This window comes from Oryzias melastigma, linkage group LG14 (assembly GCF_002922805.2).
Source record: "Oryzias melastigma strain HK-1 linkage group LG14, ASM292280v2, whole genome shotgun sequence".
In the NCBI taxonomy this organism is placed as follows: domain Eukaryota; kingdom Metazoa; phylum Chordata; class Actinopteri; order Beloniformes; family Adrianichthyidae; genus Oryzias; species Oryzias melastigma.
Genome location: NC_050525.1, coordinates 5,162,020 through 5,183,387, shown reverse-complemented (window position 1 = coordinate 5,183,387; position 21,368 = coordinate 5,162,020). Strand labels below are relative to the sequence as shown.

The 21,368-nt window shown below is 38.7% G+C and overlaps 1 protein-coding gene across 1 annotated transcript in view; it reads right to left on the bottom strand.

Moving 5' to 3' along the window:
• The window catches only part of gdpd5a (glycerophosphodiester phosphodiesterase domain containing 5a), a 39,700-nt gene that overhangs the window by 15,485 nt on the left and 2,847 nt on the right, over positions 1–21,368 (bottom strand). The window contains exons 2-10 of the mRNA XM_024260604.2: positions 15,186–15,360; positions 6,619–6,722; positions 6,424–6,517; positions 6,290–6,349; positions 6,122–6,220; positions 4,563–4,656; positions 3,477–3,622; positions 2,104–2,186; positions 1,769–1,919 (exon numbers count right to left, since the gene is read on the bottom strand). Coding sequence (XP_024116372.1) covers positions 1,769–1,919; positions 2,104–2,186; positions 3,477–3,622; positions 4,563–4,656; positions 6,122–6,220; positions 6,290–6,349; positions 6,424–6,517; positions 6,619–6,722; positions 15,186–15,302 — 948 coding nt within the window. The 5' untranslated portion in view covers positions 15,303–15,360. The remainder of the gene's footprint in view (positions 1–1,768; positions 1,920–2,103; positions 2,187–3,476; positions 3,623–4,562; positions 4,657–6,121; positions 6,221–6,289; positions 6,350–6,423; positions 6,518–6,618; positions 6,723–15,185; positions 15,361–21,368) is intronic.

Sequence of the window (21,368 nt, the reverse complement as noted above, 5' to 3'; positions counted from 1 at the left end):
ATTAAAGGCCTGATGTAATCCTGCACTTATTTTTAACTCGTATAATTTTGATAAAATATACTTTTATGGCGAGAAAATATCGAAAGTTATTTAATGTTTTAAACTAATTTATTCTGGAATAATATTTCTACCTGTATTGTTAAAAAGTTATGTTTTTAAAGTTTTAAAAATGTAGTTTTAGAGTGTTCAATAAATGTTTATCCTGTTCGGCCCGCGACATAAGATGTTGGATTTTCGCTCCCTGTGCGAATGAGATCGACTCCCATGTTCTAGTGTGAATGCTTCTTACTGAAAGTAGCCCCTGAGATGCTGAAGTTTTTTATGAAAAATGGCGACCCAATTTACTTAAATTGCTTAAGGGATTTGCTGAAAATGCAAAAGCTATTTGGAAAATGTTGAATTTGCTAGAAAACTGGAAATTGCGTTCAAGAACTATGAAAGGGATCTTTGTTGCAAAATTGCTTATAAATCCCTATTAGGCTACATGCCAATTTTGGAAAATTATTTAGTGTGTTGCTTAAATATGAGCTAAAATTCAATTAACACAAAAAAACCTTGGTAGATGCAAAATTTGCCAAAAGAAGCTAGCTTGTTGATTAAAAACTAGCAAAGCTCCAAAATAGCCTTAAATTCATCAGTAAGCTGAATTAGTCAACTAATGTTAACATGTTGCTAAAATAGAAGCTAAACTCTAAATTAGCCTATAAAAACCTCAGTAGATAACAAATTAGCCAAAAACATTAGCATGTTGCTAAAATATTAGATAAACTCCAAAATAGCATAAAAACCCCATTAGATACAAATTTGCCAAAAAAGTTAGCATGTTGCTAAAATATTATTTACCGTATTTTTCGGACTATAAGTCGCACCGGAGTATAAGTCGCAGGGGCCAAAAAATGCATAATGAAGAAGAAAAAACCATACATAAGTCGCACCGGAGTATAAGTCGCATTTTTTTCAAGTAATTTATTTTACAAACTGGTTGAAAAAAACGATATTACATCATCCTGGAAGGTAAGTTATAACATTCATAAGTGAATAGAAAACAGGCTGAATATGTGTCAACACATATTCACATATTAGCATCATGAAAAAAACGAAAAGGTGTAGCATTTATATAACATAACAGTTTTATTTAACTATAGCCTCAAGAACTCATCAACTTTGTATCTTTACTGTAATTAATTGCACGCAATCTCACTCCATATCACTAAATCCCTTAAATTCTTAGTCCTCTGTGTCACGTCTGAATAACTAAAGTAAATAAAGTAATTGCATAGATCACCATAAGAGGGCACTCTAGACTTACGGTCCATATCTCATCATTAAAAATTCGTATATAAGTCGCACTGGAGTATAAGTCGCAGGGACATTCAATCTATGAAAAAAACCGCGACTTATAGTCCGGAAAATACGGTAAACGCTCAAATAGCTTAAAAAAAAAAAAAAAACTTCAGTAGATGCCAAATTAACCAAATGAGCTAGTATAATGCTAGTATAACAGCTCAATGCCAATTTTAAAAAAAATACACCAAAATGCCAAAATATACCAAAAATACAAGCAGTAATGTCCTGAACGAGCTGAACGTTTTCATACCGAGATCGCTGAAATCGAGGTGATTGAGTTTTTACTTGCTGAAAAACATACAGAAAGGAGCAGGAGAATCACTACAGTGTGAAGGCTTCAAAGTATTCACACAACTACTTAGTTTCCTTTCTGACACATCAGTCCTCTGACTTTCAGGAGTGATTTTCAAGGACCAAGTACCTGCAAAAACCACGTTCCTGCGTTTAGAGAGCGGATTTCTGTCCAGTTGAAGGAGGAGGCATCCTGGAACTGCCGGGCTGGGAAGACTCTGCTGACGTCTGTGGTTCGTCTCAGAGTCTGGTCTCTCATTAGGAAGGGAACTCCATCCATGCTGGAGGAGAATGTTAGCAAGATGAAATGTAATGAGATTTTTTTAACCTGGACACCACCGGAGCATTAAACAGACAACTTTATAATCTGCACTTTCAGGACAGCAGACAAACAGCTTCCAGTTGAATCTATTTCTGCAGAGCCAAAAAACACGACCGTCTTATCACTAAAGACAATGTCGAAACCTGATGGTGACGTCGGCTTCCAGGGTGCTGGCTCCCAGCTGCAGCGCTCTGTGGAAAGACAGGAGGCTGTTCTCAGGAGCCAGCTACAACAGAGAGATGAAAAGAGATGTTAACAGGTGAGCGGGAATGCAGCGTGAAGGTGGGAGTGCAACAACAATGTGCGAATTAAACACAAATACGTGAATGAAACATGAATGCAAAAGGAAAATGAGTAATAAAATACAGTGAATGCAACATGTATGCACAAATCCAACATGGATGTGTTAATGCAATAAAAAATGTGCAAATGCAACATGAATAGCCAAATCCAACGTGCATGCATAGATGCAACATGAATGCATGAATGCAAGAAAAAAAAAAAATGTAAACACAACATGAATACACAAATCCAATGTGCACGCGTAAATGCAACATGGATGTTTGAATGCAATAAAAAAGTGTGAATGCAGTAAAAAGGGTGTGAATGCAACATCAATGCACAAATGCAACGTTAATGCAATTAAAAAAATGCCTGAATGCAACATGGATGCCTAAATGAAATAAAAAAGCGTGAATGCAACATAAATGTTTGAATGCAATAAAACATGTGTGAATGCAACATGTAAATTCAGAGGGAATGTGTGTATTATTCTGAAATAAGGCTTTGTCTGTAAGTTGAGGGTGGAGTGTTCTAGAATGGTCAGGAATGTGTCTTACATCATCACTGAAACATGTGATTGTTTGATTTTTGTACCTCAGAAATATTTTAAACTGCTAACACACACATAGTCCTCTGTAGCAAACATGACAGTGGGATTGCAGTGTGAATGTATTATTGCATCGAGAACAAGCCAATGTAGTCTAAATGTAATAACACCCCGAATAATTGCAGGGTTAATGGGTTAAAACAAGACGAACGTGTGACTGCAACGTAAACAGTGGATGCAGTGTGAATGTGGTAATGTGACATAATGTGTGAATGAAGCATTAGTATGTTAATGAAGCAATAACATCTGGAAACAGCGTGAACATGAGAATGCAACGTTTATGCGAATACAAGAATATCTGAATGAGTGTAAGTGTATATTTAGCATGATTGCTTAAATATATTTTAAAAGTATGAATGTAGTATAAAAGCCTTAGAGGATAAACATGTAAATGGAACATTAAGGTGTGAACGGAGCATCAACATGTGAATGTTTAGCATGATCGTATAAATGGACTTGAACAACATGACCATAAAATAAAAGTTTTAGCAGAACATGAACATGTGAATAAGATATGAAGTGAATCCAGCATGACTGTGAATGCAGCACAGATGTGTCTGTTTAGCTTGAACATTTATATGCTACACCCCCCCCCCCCGAATGAACCATGAAGTGGGCCAGACTCACCATGGGAGCTCCACGTCGGCCAATAATGTCTGGCCTTGCCTTGAGAGTGTGGCGGTCCATTATGCAGGGGCAGGTGAATGTGATGGGGGCCAGGCAGACAGCCAGAAGACTCACAAAGTAGATGACCAGCACCATTAGCTGAAAATCTGAAAAAAAAACAAAGAAAAGAAAAAGAGAGGCTTTTTAAAGTCCCTTTATCCAAAATATACAGATAATCAGGACTTGACATTTATCTCATACTAATCATATTTCTAAGGCTAAATCCAAATGTGTCTGTAGCCCTTACAGCACGTGTCAAAGTCAAGGCCCGGGACCTACGGTGTGTTTTGGATTTTGGCCCCTCCTGAGATTGAGTTTGGCAGCTCTGTAACGTTTTATTGGACTATTTTGGCTTTTACTAAGATTCTTTAGGTTATTTTGGAGTTTAGCTAATATTTCAGCTACATGCTAGCTTTTTGGGGGGTATTTTGGGCTCTTCTTTTTACGTTTTTTTGTGACTGTTTTGGTGTTAGGCTAATATTTACACTAGCTGTTTTGGCTGATTTAGGCTGTTTTTCATTTTTGGGGGGATTTTTTTAAGTTTAGCTTTTTTTTTGCTTCATGCTAGGTGTTTTGGATAACCTAATTTTGTTTTTAGTCTTTTAGGCTAATTTGGCATTTGGCTAATATTTCAGGAGGCTATCAGCTTCAGTGATTTCAGCTATCAAATTATGGTTTTAAAGTTTTAAAAAATTTGTTTTAGTTTGTTCAATAAATGTTTATCCTGTTCGGTCTGCAACCTAAGGTGAGTTTTGGATTTTGACCCCTTGTGCGATTGAGTTTGACACCGTGCCTTACGACTTCTCCCTACCCCTCTAAATATCGGGGCATTTGGAGGGGTAGGGGCGTCTGGAATATACAGTATATATCGTTTAAGGGGCAGCCTTAGTGGCAAAGGGCTCTGTTTTCACCAGGAAGGTATTCTGCTCCTCGCAGAGATATGCATTTCTTCATGTGGGAGTGTTTTTTTGGAAAGGGTTAGTGTATATATATATATCCACATAGAAACCTGCTCCTTCTTCACTCCTAACAGAAGCTGATACTTACTGGATCTCTCCTTACGGACCACATACGCAGCAACCATCCAGCTCAGAGCTGTGATCACGACCAGCGCTCCGATGTGCAGGAAAGGTGCTGTGGACTAACGACAACAAAGACACTGAGTATTTCACAGCAGTGGAGACACTGATTATCAGAGCTTTAAACTAGCATGGGGTGAAATACTTTATTCTCTGATACATGAATTAGAACAGATAAGACCATCTATCCTGTCTGATTCTTGTTTTGGCATCCAGTTACTCGAAATGCAGTTTCTGAAGCCGGAGTCTCCCTTGTCCAGGGGTCTGCAACCTTTAGCACCAAAAGAGCCATTTGGTCCAGTTTCTGACAGATCAAAACCCAAAAGAGCCATCAAATCCTCCTTAATCTTTTAGAAAATACACTTTATTTTTATCTGGCCATTTAGCTTTTCCTTTAGGAAATGTAGCTTTCAAACATTTGCAATAACTGAATTAAAAAAGTGTGATATTTTTCTATAAATAACAATAAAAATCCACACTGTGTCAAATAAGTTTCTCCTGCAGTACCAGATTTTGAATTAAAAATTCAAGTAGAACCAAGTCAAATGTGACATTTCTTTCATTATGACAACTAGATGTGAGGGTGGAGCATATATTAAAATGTGCTAAACTCAACTAACTGATTTAATATTTGTTAAAATAGTTAGCACTTTTCTTAAAGCCAAAGAGCCACGATGGAGGGGTAAAAGAGTCTCTGCGGCCTCGGGTTGCAGACCCCTACACTACTCACAACAACTCACCTCTACACCAAAAGCCAAAATTATGAGAAAATATGCAATGTCACACGAGTGTTGTGCAACAGTCACACATTTGGAAAGTCAGAGTTAGTCTCAGTGTTTTTAATGAACTGCTGAAAACAGATAAGTTGTGGTGAGCCTGAGATACTCAGTCTTAAGGCAAATTTTATTCATTCATTCTTTCATTCTTTCTCATCATCGGCTGCAGCTCATTAATAGATAAATTCACCCAATAAAATCACAAATAAAATCCAAAAAACATTACATAAACATACATACTAAATATATTAAAACAGAGAGTGCATTATTTCAACATTTTAAAAACCTTTGATGTATATTAAAAGACACGCTTAAAAATGCAGGAGTCAGATCAGGGTGAGGACAGGAAGAGATAAAAGCATTTGCCAAAATACAAATTCGACAAAGCATACCAGATTTAAAGTCCCATTATGACAATTTTTTTTATTTAAAAAAAAATGTCCAAAATTTCCTCTGAGGGGGCGTGGCTTATGGAGCTGAGCTGGGCAGCTCTGCCCCTGATCTCCCTGTCTAATTGTCATAGCTGTGATCAATACATTCAATCATTGGATTCTCAGAGTTCTTGATAAAATAATCAAAGCTAACATCAAAATGCTCTTTCATTGATTTACAATCCTTTCCAACTGCGGTCAAATGAGCCGCCGTTCACATTTCCGTGGTCACTAAACTAAAAAAAAAAAAAAGGGGGTTTTCCTCAGAGGGAGACTTTAACATGATTATAACTTCTCTGTGATTTTTACTGGAGACCAACCTGCAGCGATATAAGCAGGATGTCCAACTCATCTTCCCAGATGTCATCAACAGAGACGATTCCAGAGATGGTGATGAGCAGCGTTGCTAACACTCCAATCTGTGAAGAGCAGGGAGGTGAGGCTGATGCCCAAGTACTCACTAGAATGAGGGATGATATTCACAGCACCTTGTGAACCCAGTACAGATTGAGTTGTTGTCCCAAAGATATATGGAAAAGGGCTAGAATCTGAAACAGAACAAACATTCAGCGAGTGAAAGCATCAACAGGAGCGAGTCGCGGCGTGGTGCGGGATATCTGACCAGTAAGAAGGTGACGTAGCTGAGTCCCAGGGTGGTGGATGTAAGGATGGGGATGGTTTCATCCTTCCACTCGCCAGAACGATTGTACACCAACCTGGTGTGTGAATGCACACACATTCAGTCATCTTCCACCACTCGATCAGAGACGGCTTTTTTGTTTATTAAAATCCCGAAAAGAACAAAAAAGCGACTCACCAGTTGAAGTCATTGAAATCATTTTGAGCAACCAACCAGAAGTAGGCCCAAAAGAGGAGCAAGAGGAAGGAACTGCACAGCAGAAGGAACCATGCACACTCCCACTGGGAAGAAAACACAAAGCAAAAGTCTAAGTCTAAAAAATAATAAATACAGTCGGGGGGAAATAGTATTCAGTCAGCCACCAATTGTGCAAGTTCTCCTACTTAAAAAGATTAAAAGGCCTGTTATTTTCATCATAGGTATACCTCAACTATAAGAGACAAAATGAGAAAAAATAATCCAGAAAATCCCGTTGTCTGATTTTTAAAGAATTAATTTGTAAATGATGGTATAAAATAAGTATTTGGTAATAACAAATGTTTAACTCAATACTTTGTTACATACCCTTTGTTGGCAATGACAGCAGTCAAACCTTCCTGTAGGTCTTCACAAAAACAGTTTTTTTGGCCCATTCCACCATGCAGATCTCCTCTGGAGCTGTGATGTTTTGGGGCTGTCGTTGGGCAACAAGGATCTTCAAAGATTTTCTATGTGGTAGACTACTTCAGGACTTTAAAATAGTTTTTATGTTGTAAATTCTGGTTCTGGTGTCCTTCAACAGCTCTTTGGTCTTGGCCATAGAAGGTGCCATTAATACGGGTAACAAGTGGAGGACAGAGGATTCTCCTACAGAAGAAGTTACAGGCCTGACAGCCAGAAATCTCGCTTGGTTGTAGGTGACTACATACTTATTTTTTAAGATTATTAACAAATAAATTCTTTAAAAATCAATGAGATTTTGTGTATTTTTTTCACATTGTCTCTCATAGTTGAGGTATACCCATGATGAAGATTACAGGCCTCTAATCTTTTTAAGCGGAAGAACTTGAACAATTGGTGACTGACTAAATACTTTTTTGTCCCATTGTAAATAAAACACTATCAAAAACTGCCAGAAACAACAGCAGTCAGAATTTTTCAATGAATCAGTCACTGCTCATGTTTCCAGACAGTTTTAACACCAACCAGTAGTTTCACACTTCTTCTTTAGGGCTGTGTATCTTTTCCTCTCTCATGATACAATATGCACCTCGACACATGAATCAATAAAAGATTCAACTAACTTTGTGACAAAACAAGACTGACTAATTCTTCAACCTACATGGATAAAAGCTAAATGTTTATCATCCATTCGACATTTAAACATATAAATACCTTTGGACAGAAGCTATTTTTTCCTACTGGCACTGATTGCTTAAAAGAGTCCATACCATAAAAATTCTACTTTTTGAGCTTTTAAGTGTATTTTACTGTTCATTCCTCACTATAAAGAACCCCAAAGCGGTATTTTGATCCGTTCACACATTTCTGAGTAATCCTCTAAAAACCTGCGCTCTCTGCAGTAGCCCCTCCCATACCCACGAAAACGAGTGGATCCTCACATGCTGAGAACCGCCCCTTTCAGGAAGAGTCTGCACTGACAGCACCGCCCCCAGTCAAACACCAATATTTCATTGCAAAGCTAGCAAGTCGAATTAGAAGTGATCAGCTAGCTTTGAAAATCCTGTTTGAACCAACAAAAACAAACTCTTTAGGACAGATCTGTTTCAAAACTTTAAAATTTGACTTTTTTTTTCCACTTTTTACCCTTGTTTCCACTGAGTAGTCTGGTAAGGAGTAGTATGGGACGGACCAGTTAATTCTGGCGAGCGTTTCATCTCAGTTAAGCCTTGCTTATACTGTTTTCATGGTGCATGAGTGTTGTAGACCGCTAGCGTGTTATTGCATCATTGTAGTGCGATGACTAGAAAAACAACAATGGAGGCCATAAAGCAGCTCATCTTTTTTTTTTGCTTCACTTTTGGTACATCGTGTACAACAGGAATTTAATGTTGTTTGAAGGAAGATTGCGGGTGGGTAAGAAGAATAGCGCTGTAACAGAATGGCTAGCTTAATGCTATATTAGTGCTTTCTAACGTCTTTATCCCTTTTTGTCAATCAGCAGGGGGCTAGAGCAACTCCATCCTAACCGTCTATGGAGCTATTCTGGGGCTAATACTATTTTAAACCCAAATAAAACAAATATTGGTGTTTGGTAAAAAAAAAAAAAAATAAAAAAAAAAAGTAAAATGTCCAAACCTTTTTGCTATTTTTTTTCTTTTAATTTTACTTTCAATTCTTTTTTTTCATTTTAGAATCTAAAAGTTACAGTTTCAAAACTTTTGGCCCCATTGTGGGGCATTGGGGCGGGGCTAAGACAAAGGACCAATCAAAATCGATGAGGGTGGTAACTTCAGTCCTGATGCATTCACTGACTCTGAGAATAGTAATAATTACAGTCAGAAAATAGCAGTTTAGTCTGTACTATTATAGTCTGAAGTTGTCCCAAGTCGGGTGTAAAAAGCAGTTTTATCGCGTACAAACCGTGAGTTCAAAACACTGTTGTAGCCCGTGCAAAGTGCCATCTTATTGTGTTACAGGCAGAACAGAAAAAACAACATTTTAAGCTGAAAATAATTACATTATTTCAGAATAGCAAAAAGTTTTGGACATTTTACATTTTTAGCCAAACACCAATATTCTTTCCAATTTGTTTTATTTGGATTTCAGATAATATTTGCCCCAAAATAGCTCCGTTCGATTTTTCTATGGACCTACAACAGATGAGGGCCCCTCAAGAGGTACGGGTCGGAACTGTTTAATGGGTCCTTTTAACAATGGAAACAATCAAGATACCGCATCGAACCGGACCATACCGTACCAAACTGCTCAGTGGAAACAAGGCTTTGGACTGCTTTGTTCTTTGTGGTAAAAAGGTAAGTCATAATACTTAATTCAGGTATTGTTTGAAGTGCTGTGAAAAAAAGGTTACCATATTTTTATTGACAACAACACACATTCCTCACTATGGTTCACCGTCAGCCAATTGGAAGTGACTTGACCTTGTAGAAGCAAGTTTGTGATTGGGCGTCTATTTGTTTACATCAAATATACATAAAAAAAAAACGTTTTCAACTTCCCAGTTGATTTTGATCTGTGGTTTTCAGCCAATACTGCAGTAATTCCCAGTACTCAATCAAATTTCCAACACGTACAGTGAATGTTTACGTCCCTGTAGTTTATTTGAGTAATACTACAAATAACTGTGGTGTTCTGGTGCATGAATTCTGTGGTCCACCACCCTGGCCACATACTGGTCAGGTCAAAGGTCCATCACAAAGTCACACACACCAACACCAATACAAACTCACATCTTAACCCAATTCAACAACACTCCCTATCTAATGGTACTGGTGATCATTCCAGATCTGCTCAACAAGCTCCATGAGGTCAAGAGGTTTGGACTTTTTTCTGCTGAACCTTTTTCACATAAAGGAAAAACTGCTTTCATAACCTGGTTTAAAAACCTTTCATAAACTGAGAAAATTAGGAATGGCAGAAACACAATTTTTTCTAAAGTGAAAATGGAAATGTTAAACTTAGAGAAGTTATACTTCTAATGAACTTGCGGCAGACCAACACAGTGAGTGGGACATCCCAGGAATTAGACTGTGGTCAAATTAAAGAATACAGTCATGTTACCCAGAGATTGATTGTGTTTTTGTTCGTTTTTTTGCTCTTTTTTCATCCTTATTTGAATGCATTGTTGAATACATCTGCTGGCCTAAAATTTGATCAGGAAAAGTGTTGTTAAGTCTCCATATTCATCTTATGAACGAAAAACAAAACACAAGGGCTGTCAGGATTAGTCGACTGATCGACCATTTAAATTGTCTATGACTAATTTAATAGTATTATTAGTCATTACTTTATATTATATGGAGTCAGAGTGTAGTAAAGTTGAACAAATTTGCGAGCATTCAGCATAAAAAATAAATAAATAATTCAGTCAGTGAGACCAAAATTTTATCCTTAGTAAAAAATATGTACCTTGTATCAGAAGTCGACCTCATTTGATTTAATCTTGTTTTAATGCCAGAAACCAATGAAGGACAGAAGCTGCACAATTCATTGAAAGTTTAGCAAACTATCATCTTAATTGTCTTTATTGTGAGATGCCTAATAAGCATTCAGACTGTAGAGATTCTCCTGCTCCTTCCTGTACGCTTTACGCCACATAAGAACTCAATCAGACTTTCAGTGTGTTAAATTGGAGCTTAGCTTTTGTTCTTAGCATTATGCTAGCTGTGTTTGGCTAATTTAGACATGTTTCCAGTATTGTAGCTAATTTGGAGCCAAGCTAACATTTTAGCCTTATGCTAGCAGTTTTTAGCTAATTAAGAGAGGTTTCCAGTTTTTTTTTTTTTGTAGCAAATTTGGAGTTAAGCTAACATTTTAGCCTCATGCTAGCAGTTTTGGCTAATTAAGAGATGTTTCCAGGTTTTTATCTAATTTGGAGTAAAGCTAACATTTTGACATTATGATAGCTGTTTTCATCTAATTAAGAGAGATTTCCATTTTTAAGCTAATTTGGAGTAAAGCCAACATTTTAGCCTGCTTGCTGTTTTTTGCTAATTTCAAAATGTTTCCAGTATTTTGGCTAATTTGGAATTAAGCTAACATTTTAGCATTATGCTAGCTGTTTTTTGCTAATTTTGTAATGTTTCTAGTATTTTGGCTAATTTGGCATTCAGCTTTCAGCTTCAACATTTTCATCTAACTGCTCTGGTGTCTTTAGCGGCCACATTCAGCTTACAGCATTCACTAGCATTATCACAGGTAATGCTATATATCTAGTTTTAGTTCGTTTAAAGCTAATAATGGTGAAGATGTGTGCTTTAAATCCACTCTGCGCATGACCCGATTAGTCAGCTAATCGAAAAAATAATCAGTGACTAGTTGACTATTAAAATAATTGTTGGTGGCAGCCCTACAAAAAGCACATTTGTGCATGTGTTCAAGCGTCTCCTATAATCCCTGGCATCTGCCTGGCTCCAGTTTAGTTTTCAGTTTAGTTATTAAAAGTGCTTCATTCTTGAAGCCAAAGGGGTCAGCCTCAGCCCCCAAAAAATTCGACCCGGGAAATTCTCTGCAGTTCTAGTTCTTGGGTTTGACTCAAAACAAGCTCTTCACACATGTTTTCATTCTCTAACACACCATCCCTTCTTAATCTCTTGCTTTAGCTGCTTACTTTAGTCTCAGGGTTCCACTTTTCCTGTATTTTCATCAGTGTCTTTTATGACGGCCGCCCTGTTTTTGGGTTTTTGTTTCCTTGCACTCCCTTGTTGGGCGCATGCTGTCAGGTTTGTTGAAACATCCCTGGTGAATCCACAGCAGATGCTGCTACTTAAAGGAGATTTTTACTATTTACTTCTTCTGTCCTAACATGTGCGGGATGAAGCAAAGCCTGTGCAATGGTCAAGGACACTTCCCTTCAGTAGTTAACAGGATTAGGAGCTAATCTCGTGTGAGGGGGAGGTGCAGACTATGATAGTTAAGCCAACAGATCCTGCAGACCAGTGATTAGCTTTGCACAGGACTCTGCCTGCACAAACCCACTGTTTATATAAGCCCCAGTTGATGGTTGAAGGGTGGGACAAAGCCAGGAATGACCCTTCACAGGAATATTAAGGCTTCTGCCCAATGTCCCGTTTGTTTAAAGAAGGCATTGTTCTTAGTAAAACAGAGACTACGGGCAGCATGAAGGAAATCCTCCAACCATTTATTGGAGGCAGAACCATGAGAAGAAGCATCTGCTATTTTTATGTGGTGCTGCAGCAGGTGACTTTAAACAAGCAGGAGGTGGACTCATGGACACTGAACAGCTTGACTCCTCCCCCTTGGCGTTCTAACAGGAAGTACCTGCTGGCTCCAAGAAGCCAAAATCCCATTGACCTACTGAGAAATTAACAGTTTCTACCCAGCCAGCAAGGCTAAGTGGATCCATATGGTTTCAAAGTGGGCAGAAAATGTGAGCCCCAAATGGGTTTGTCCACAGTTTCTGTGGTGGCCGCACCTGTGTTTGCTCACATCGGCTTAAGTGGACACTCAGTGGGTAGACGTCGTACGTTAGCCAGGTGTACAGTGGACATCATAGCGTGCTAGTGAGCTCCGCTATCTTGAGCTAGTGAGCTTCGATGTAGTGAGCTCCACTATAGCATGCTAGCGAGTTTGTCTGTACCGAGCTAGTGAGCTTCATGGTATTGAGGTGGCGAGCTCCCCTGTTGCCAGCTAGCAAGTTCCGCTTTAGGATGCTAGCAAGCCCGAGCTAGTTAGTTCCGTTGTATTGATCTGGCAAGGTCCCCTGTAACATGCTAGCAAGCTCCACTGTAGCATGCTAGCGAGCTCATCTGTGTTGAGCTAGTGAGCTCCACTGAGGTAAGCAGACTCGCTGTCCACCGGGAGGATGGTTAGCATAGCACGTCCACTTCAGCCAATGTGGGCAAACACAGAAACTGTAGACAAACCCAATTGGAGTCCACATTTTCCGCCCACTTCTAAACCATCTGAGGTCCACTTAGCCTCGCTGGCTGGGTACTCATCCAATTGTCCGAATAATCATTCTTGCTCTGATATATTTTCTTAACATCTTCTTGCTAATCCTATTTTTAAAGATATTTTAAACACAAGTTATTCAAGCTTTAAATTGACCAATCAGATGCCTCAGTAAAAGAATGTGATGCCAGCTGACCCCACCTCGAACATTTGATTCACAGCTTCTCCCGAGCCACTTTCAGTGGAAGGGGTGTGAACTTCCAACAAGCTCACTCATGACTGGCGACAGTAGTAACCATAGAAACGTGACTCAGACTGACCCGGTCCAATCACTGTTGACCGGCACCAAGACGGTGAGGTCTGTATGGCAGAAAAATTGGCGACTTCTTCTTTTCCTTTGGGCTTTTCCCTTCAGGGGTCGCCACAGCGAATCAGTTTCCTCCATCTAAGCCTGTCTTCAGCATCCTCCACTCTAACACCAGCCACCTTCATGTCTTCATTCACTGCATCCATAAACCTCCTCTTTGGTCTTCCTCTAGACCTCTTTCCTGCAGCTCTAGACTCAGCATCCTTCTACCAATATATTCACTGTCTCTCCTCTGAACATGTCCAAACCATCTCAGTCTGGCCTCTCTGACTTTATCTCCAAAACCTCTAACATGTGCTGTCCCTCTGATGTATTCATTCCTGATCCTATCCATCCTGGTCACTCCCAAAGAGAACCTCAGCATCTTCATCTCTGCTACCTCCAGCTCTGCTTCCTGTCTTTTCTTCAGTCCCACTGTTTCTAGTCCAAACAACATGGCTGGTCTCACCACAGTCTTGTACACCTTTCCTTTCATTTGTGCTGAAACTCTTCTGTCACACATCACACCTGACACTTTTCTCCACCCATTCCAACCTGCTTGCACTCTCCTCTTCACTTCTTTTCCACACTCTCCATTACTCTGTACTGTTGACCCTAAATACTTAAACTCCTCCACCTTCTTTATCTCTTCTCCCTGTAACCTCACTCTTCCACTCTGGTTCCTCTCATTCACACACATGTACTCTGTCTTACTGCGGCTAACCTTCATTCCTCTCCTTTCCAGGGCAAACCTCCACCTCTCTAACTCCACCTCCACCTGTTCCCTGCTCTCACTACAAATCACAATATCATCTGCAAACATCATAGTCCATGGTGATTCCTGTCTAACCTCATCCGTCAGTCTGTCCATCACCATTGCAAACAGGAAGGGGCTCAGAGCTGATCCCTGATGTAATCCCACCGACTGAATTGACTTAATTCTGCTGGAGCTGGAGGTAAGGAATTTTCTATAGGTGACATCAGACTTGCTTCGTCGCCTCGTACAGTCTATGGGTGGACCATCAGAACCAGCAGAAGCATCTAGAAACTCCAGACTTGCTCCCACAGTGATAAACAACCACACCGCAGAGAGTCAAGCTCCTCAAATGTCCTGCTCATGGTTCTCCACATCACATACATTTAAGACCACCAAGTTAAAGTCACTGGTCCATATCAAGTGAATGTTTGGCATTGGTAAACTAAAATCAAAGCTGCAAATAACTCCTGATTCACTCTGCTGACCCATGACTGCGCTCCAATGCTCAGGTTCAAAAAACAAAACAGTTGCAGCTTCAGGTTTTTTGTGACACAACAATCATGAAAAATGCCAGAAATATCTTAGATTGACTAGTATTTTTACATGTGCACTGGCAGAACCAGCAATGAAGCCAACTTTGACCTTGAGAAGTCAAACAAAGGTTATGGGAAAGAAATGGGAAAATGCAACAGAAACTGTAAAACTATGATTAGAAACTAAATCCGTCACTACTAGAACTTGGAATTAAAGTATTTAATCCAAGGCAGCCACACACAGCGGCAGGCGGAGCTTCAGGAATTGAGTCTTTCACTTCCGGGTAGGAAAAAACTCGTGAAAGATAACTATTTCATAAATAATTTGTGTTTTAGTGTTCCAAAGGTAACATATGATCATTTATATGGATATGTGTTACTCTGAAAGACTTAAGAAAATCATGATTTGCACTTTTGTCTTGTAGTAACAAAATAGATTTTCTAAATGTATGATGAACAAAGTTATTTACTGCCCATAGGTGTATAATGGTGTCAAGACTTTTTACCGTCTTACCTGGGAGCTGTCGTCTTGGGAACGCTGATAGCGTTTCCAGCGGCAACCATAGATCCCAGTGACAAAAGACAGAAAGACCTGCTTCTCGTAGACCTGTAAGGGTTGGTGTTTCACCATGCTCCCTCAGCCTCAAAGCACCACCAGTCCATCAACGTCCCACGCTGGGCTGGAAACCCTGAAGAAAAGCAACAAAAACAAAAACAACTCAGTCTTTGTGCATAAAGAAACAGGCGTGTCTTTGCAACACGTGGATCTGATGACTTGAACACGTTCTGGGACAAATACAGTAATGAAGATAAACCACCTAACCGGACAAGAATTCAAGTATTTTTTTAACCCTGGAGAACCCAGGAACAATTTCATTTTGGGCTTTTAAAGTTGATTTGACAATTTATCTTTATTTTTATTTTTTTCATTTTGGGTAGCAGCAGTAAAATGTAGCCAAAAAAATATAAAACAAATAATAAAAAATAAGCAAATACATTTTTGAAATAATAATAATTAAAAAAAAAGAACAGTGGCTAAATGTGACCCTGTAGGATCCTAAAACCGATCCACTTCCATATAAATGAAGAAACGGATCCTTCTTTGACAACAGCCTCCTCTTTGCTAAGTGCTATTTTGACGTTTGTTCATTGTGAGAGATGAAGCTGGCTGACATTACCCCAATAAGGAAAGCCCAAGGAAGTATGGAAGTTGTTCTGTTCCATCTAGTTCTGAATTTTTTAAACCTTTGAATTTTCTTTTTCAATTCTTTGGTATCATGCTTTGATTGGGTGTCTATCAATGTGCTCTTAAATCGACTCGCTGCTCTAGTGAGACAGAAAAAGCGAGTTCTTTTTTTTACCCATACACTTTTTTCCATTGAATTTCTGGGAAATCGAAAATCAAGGCTTCAAAAAAGTTCCAGAAGAAAATTCAAAGATTAAAAAAATTCAGAATAGGATGGAGCAGAAAAACTTCCATAAGGAAGCGGGGTGGAGAGCAGGAGTCTGCAACCTGCAGCTCCAGATCTTTTATCGCTCCATGGTGGATCCTTAACATAAAATAAGTCATGGGACTGATGACCCAAGATCCAAGTTAAATTCAGGTAAAACGTTGAATATTTTATGAGTTAAAAGCACATAGTAACTTAAACTGCACAGCATTGGTTATAAAAAAAAAACATTTTGAGAGATGCTGGTTTGCTTTTGGTTGTGCCAAAAAAACAGACATAATCCACGTTTATTATTTAAAAAACAAGAAGGTCATGAGTAGAAATCCAAATTTCTTAAAGGCTAAAGTAACTAAAGTAAGACTTTGTAGCTCCTTTTAGGATTGGATCAGTAGAAAACAAGCCCAGATGGTTCTTTTACTGTCAGAGGTTGCCGACCCCGGTGCAGGGGGACAAAATCCAGGTTTTCCCAAACATAAATCTTTATAAATGGCAAATTCAAACTAATCAATACATTCGATTTATCTCCCAAGCACAATCTGGATCTTTTCTATGTTAGAGGATGTGAATCTGACAGAAATTTGAAATGAGTTTGTGAAACTCTCCAGCAGTGCTGCTTACTTTGTAAAGAACAGATAAACAGCACAATCAAGAGAGAAGAGAGTCTGTTCAACAGCAAATATGAAACAGGAAACAGCACAAGGTGGAAAAATAAATCCAACCAATGTTCCATTGTTTGAACTGAACTATTTTGTTTACCCTCACTTAAACTTTCATAATCACATATTTGGAAGGAGAAAGATAAGACAAAAGATTAAACAGCCAAACTTTCTATATAAACAATGTTCAAATAAGATATTTATAACTGTGGGTTTTTATTTTGGCTGATGTTATTCACACGTATTTACGTGCAACATCAAAGAACTTTAAAATCAATTCTGACACCCAACTTACCCTCTGCACCACATGGACTAACAGAGAGATCTTCACCTTAACTCGAGTACTTCAGCAAGACCAAAGTATTACAGAAGGGAAGTAAAACCTGGACACACTGTCTTTGAGGTATAACACTTTGCTCCTGGGTGTCCCCCACCCACCCCCACCCCCTTTAAAACACTGTTACTCATCATTTGTGCATCCACACAAAGCCCCCACTTTTTTTGACTGAATCCAACCAAGGTAGCAATTTTTGCAGTTCCTCAAATAACCACTAGAGGCTGGCGTCAAAAAAAGAGCAATTTCCCACTGACACAATTTTAAAACTGACAAAGAAGCAAACTATATGCTCAAGAAAAGCTTTTGATGTTTATTACTTTACACGTTATTCATGCCAACTGTAGGAGAGCGTGTGTAGCTACGGGACGGGGTAGATTGATCTGCTGCATTGGTGTAATTAGATCTTTAATGTGTGCATCAAAACAGTTTGATAAATTGACAAAGTTTCTCTTTGCATATAAAATCTGTTCATTCTGGAGGTAGAATTGATCAAACAAGACGTCTTCAGGTCAACAGGGATGTTCAAAAATGCATAGTTTATCATCTATGTGAACCTCAGAGATCAATTTATACATTTAAATAAAATAAATGTAATAAATGCTAATTAAGTAATCCTTACTTTAAAGAATTGCTATTTTCTTTTTCTTTTTTTGTTCTTTTCTCCTCTTTATCCTCAGCAGTCTTACACTGCTGGGTTTTGTTATTTTAGTTTGGGGTTGGATCTTGGTAGTCTTAGTTTTCAGGCTTTGTTTATTTGTTTTCTTTAGGTAGTTTTGGTTAGTCAGCCATTATCAGGAGCTGCTGACTCTGATGGTCGACATGTCTGGATCAGAAGTCTCCATGACTTATTTTATGTTTGACCAAGGAGCCACAATGGAGAGATAAAAGAGACACATGTGGATCTGGAGCTGCTGATTGTAGACTCCTGGTCTAAAACTTTTACTTCTCTTTATCAGATTGTCTATTATCAGGTGTTCAGGGATGATTCATGTGCCCCTCCCACTTCGGGCTTCATTTTTCCACTATTATTAGTCCAGTTTATGTTCCAGCCCTAAGATTTAGGTCATTTTAGTCAATAATCACAAAAATTAATTAACCAAATGTGACATAAGTGTGTTTTGTTTTTGTTTGTTTGTTTTCTTCTAATCAAAGCATTTCAATATTTCTGTATTGAGTTTGAAATAATTGTGTGTTTTGTTCTGTATTTTTCATAATCTATGCTTGAAATAAACCAATCAATCAATCAAGATAAAGATTGATACCCTGATAGAGTTCAATTCTCCTAAACTAGTATAGTCTTTTTCCAGAAGGCCTAACTTGATCTAGGAGGCAGAGATACAAATATAACAAAAGCAAATCTTGGGCTACAGTTGAGCTCCAGTGGAAACGGTGAGGAAGCAGTGAGAACAGATTTATTGAAGGTCCCGGGACACAGAGTCAAAACTGTCCACTGTCCTTCTGTGACGCTCAGTCAGTACAAACTGGATAAACAACAGTAGAACCCGACTGTCGGTGCGTTTCAAAGCCTTCCTGTATCAGTTATGGTTCTGACAGAACAAAGCAGGAATCCAATAAATGAAACGAGATGTAAATGATACATGAACAATAGACTATAGTTTGGACGACAGACACTGTTGGGTACAGTATAGAATCTGATCTTAACGTTTCTTGTTTGCTTTGCTGGTCCATTGACCTAAAATGACCTAAAACTTTAGTGATCTTAAGTCTCACTCCGATCATCTTTTGATCGATTGTGAAATTGTTTCTAGTGTTCTTTTAATTATGATTAGGCTGTTTTTATAGAAAATGTAAAAATCTGAGCTGTTTTACAACATCATTTCTGCAGAGCAGCTAAGAGTTCATTAAATATTCACCTCAGAGTCGAGGACAGTTGGTGTGGAAGGAAGCCTTCACTTATTTCCCATGTTCTCTTTGTGTGAAATCTCTCCTGCTAGCTTACAGCCCAACAAAAATGGTGAGAAATATTTGAGCTATCCTGCTGTACAGTTTTGGGTCAGATACCAGCTCAGACCAGGACAACAAAGATCCTTTTGTTTGCCAGGAGATATATGGGAATGGAGCAGAGCGGGAGCTTGTGGGCCGTCTATTGAGTCAGTTTCTCGTCCCAACGGAGAGCTTTTTAAAACCACAGATGGTGGTGTAAATGGTGCAGACCATAATCAGTTCAGTGTGATGGTCTATAAAATAACGTGAATATCTCAGAAACCACAGCAGCACAAACAATAGTTTTATCAGCACAAATCAGAACAAACGAAGCACTAAAAAAGTCTGGTTCATGTTGGAGGAATCTTGTGGTGTGATGATGTCATCACCCAAAAATTAAACTTGTAAGTAACCAAATCAGCACAAATGAAGCACTGACCTGTGGGGGTTGGTGGGGGTCAGCTTCACTGAGCTTCATCTGATTCGTTTTGAGGCTAAACTTTAATTTTAGCAATTTTTTTTTTTTTTATATTTTATGCTTCTTTAAAGTTCAAGAATGGATGGAACAGAAAGGAAGATTTAATGGGGGGTTTAGGGAGATGGGGGTGTGTGGTAAAAAAACTTGCACTCTCTAACTTATTTCTATTTCATTGTATAATACATTTACAATTTCAGGCTCTTTGTTATTGTTCTCAAAACAATAAATAATCCTCTCAATTAAATATTTACACATTTATTGAGTTTTTCTGTGATTAGCACATTTTTCTACTGTTTATTTAATATGTTTTGTTATCAGTTTAAATAATATTAGCTGCAGCTAAGATACAGTTCCTGGAGCTGTACTGTGACCATTGACAGTATATACAGAACTGGACTGGGTGACCCCTCCCCCTTCTTCATGTTCCAAACAGGAAGTTCCTGCCAAAATCCCATAAACTTCTACAAAGAAACAAATACCTATTACTGTCATTCTATTGGCCAAAATAATCATTTTTGCTCTGATACTTTTTTTTTTTGTTTTACATTTCTTGATGGTATTTTTTAGGGTTGTATCGTTTCATTTTAACAACTCAGTTTGGTTTTTGTGATGTTTTATTGAAAATATCGACCATTCATTTGAGCAGATATTATTCCAACGGGTTCTATCTTGGCTGATCTTATTTGCACGTCATTTTAATGCGATTGAGCACAAAAGCCGATAAAAATTCATGTTGGTCTCATTTATTACCTTAAGTAAAGACACACATCGCTGCATGTCTGGACGGGTTTTAATCTCTTCCCAAGATGAATTTACTTGTTGTTTTATGAGATATTTTAGGGGATCATTGTAAAAACAGGAATGGTTTGGTTCAGTGAAAATGTTCAGAGCAGATATTGAGCCACGTATTTCAGTTTTCAAAATAAGAGCGGGGCTGCACGGTGGCGCAGTGGTTAGCGCTCTCGCCTCACAGCGAGAAGGCCCCGGTTCGACTCCCGGCTGGGACCTTTCTGTGTGGAGTTTGCATGTTCTCCCCGTGCATGCGTGGGTTTTCACCGGGGACTCCGGCTTCCTCCCACCATCCAAAAACATGCTTCATAGGTTCATTGGTGACTCTAAATTGCCCCTAGGTGTGAATGTGAGAGTGAATGTTTGTATGATGAGGCCCTGCGACAGACTGGCGACCTGTCCAGGGTGTACCCCGCCTTCGCCCTTCAGTAGCCGGGATAGGCTCCGGCACCCCGCGACCCCGAAAGGGACAAAACGGTCAGGAAAATGAATGAAAATAAGAGCGGCCAAGTAAAAAAATCATCTCTGGGTGAACATATTTTGTAACATTATGTGGAAATAGTCACTTTCATATTTTTGTCAACAGTTTTTAATTAATTTGATCATTTTTACCTTTATTTTCCAGAGATCAGACACAGTTCTGATCAAAATCAAAGAGGAGTGATGTTAGAACCACGGCTGAGCTAACAGCAGCTCACTGACCGCAGTAGAAAACATTACAACAGGAATAAGTTTGACTTTAATGTCAGACACGCTGGAATTGTCTGACTTTAGATCTGTTTACAGGATTATGTGAGAACAGAAATTTAGGAAACTTTTAACTGGTGAGAAAAGATCTTCTGCAGCTCCACGTCTCATAGCCAAAGCTAATCCTAATGTTAGCATTAGCACAGAATAAAACCTTAATTACCTTCATAATTAAACAACCAGCATTCAGTGAAGTACATGTAACCTTTGTTTAACTTTAACTTTCACGTGAAAAGGATCGATTCTATCCGGCCCTCCAGATCATTTTATTTTAGTGTTATTTATGGCCCGATGT